The sequence below is a fragment of the Bison bison genome, unplaced genomic scaffold (assembly GCF_000754665.1).
Source record: "Bison bison bison isolate TAMUID 2011002044 unplaced genomic scaffold, Bison_UMD1.0 scf7180017864530, whole genome shotgun sequence".
In the NCBI taxonomy this organism is placed as follows: Eukaryota; Metazoa; Chordata; class Mammalia; order Artiodactyla; family Bovidae; genus Bison; species Bison bison.
In genome coordinates this window covers 8432428-8433100 of record NW_011495080.1, presented here as the reverse complement: position 1 = coordinate 8433100, position 673 = coordinate 8432428, and the positions used below count along the sequence as shown (strand labels likewise).

The following is a 673-nucleotide window of genomic DNA, read 5'->3' as shown; positions in this document are numbered from 1 at the left end:
GGGGGGGGGGGGGGGATTTGATTGGCAAGGCTGGAAAAGGTTTTGCCAAAGACCCAGGCCTAGAAGAGTTAGACCAGGAAGATTGTGCCAGCCCGGCCTTCTGAATTAAAGGCGACCGGCTCTGGCAGGGGGAACAGAAGCAGGCTTGCGTTCAGACCCCTGGTGCCCCTGCTTGAGTCTGTATTGGCTGGGAGGGGTCGGGACCTCAAGGGATGGAAGCAGGAACCACAGCAAACCTGGAAACCAGAGATACTTAGTTTGAGTCTGGCAAGAGGTTTGCGGGTCAAGGCTCTTAGCCAGTGGGCCCTGGCCTGAGGCTGCTCCAGCAAGCAAGGCAGGTGAAGCGTGCTGAGGGCATGGCCCTGTGTGAGGTGAGGCATGGTTGCCAAGTGACTGTCCCTGGGCAGCCACCTGCTGTCAGAGGGACTCTGCTTGCTGTGCTCACCCCTTGGCAGCAGGCACCCCATGCCTGCTCCTTCCTCTGCCACCATGTCTCGGCAACTCAGCATGGACACGGTGCGGCAGAACTTCTGGAAGGAGGAATACCTGAGGGAGAAGATGTTGCGCTGCGAGTGGCACCACAAGTACGGGTCCCTGGTGAAGGCCAAGCAGAAGGCCAAGGCTGCAGCCCGCCTGCCGCTCAAGCTGCCAACCCTGCCCCCCAAAGCTCCAC

General features: G+C 60.3%; 1 protein-coding gene across 1 annotated transcript in view; it reads left to right on the top strand.

Annotated features, from left to right (window-relative positions):
- The first annotated feature begins 28 nt into the window (after positions 1-28).
- Positions 29-673, top strand: part of LOC104982398 — a 2880-nt gene continuing 2235 nt past the window's right edge. The window contains exon 1 of the mRNA XM_010831761.1: positions 29-666. Within this exon, the coding sequence (XP_010830063.1) occupies positions 466-666 (201 nt within the window). The 5' untranslated portion in view covers positions 29-465. The remainder of the gene's footprint in view (positions 667-673) is intronic.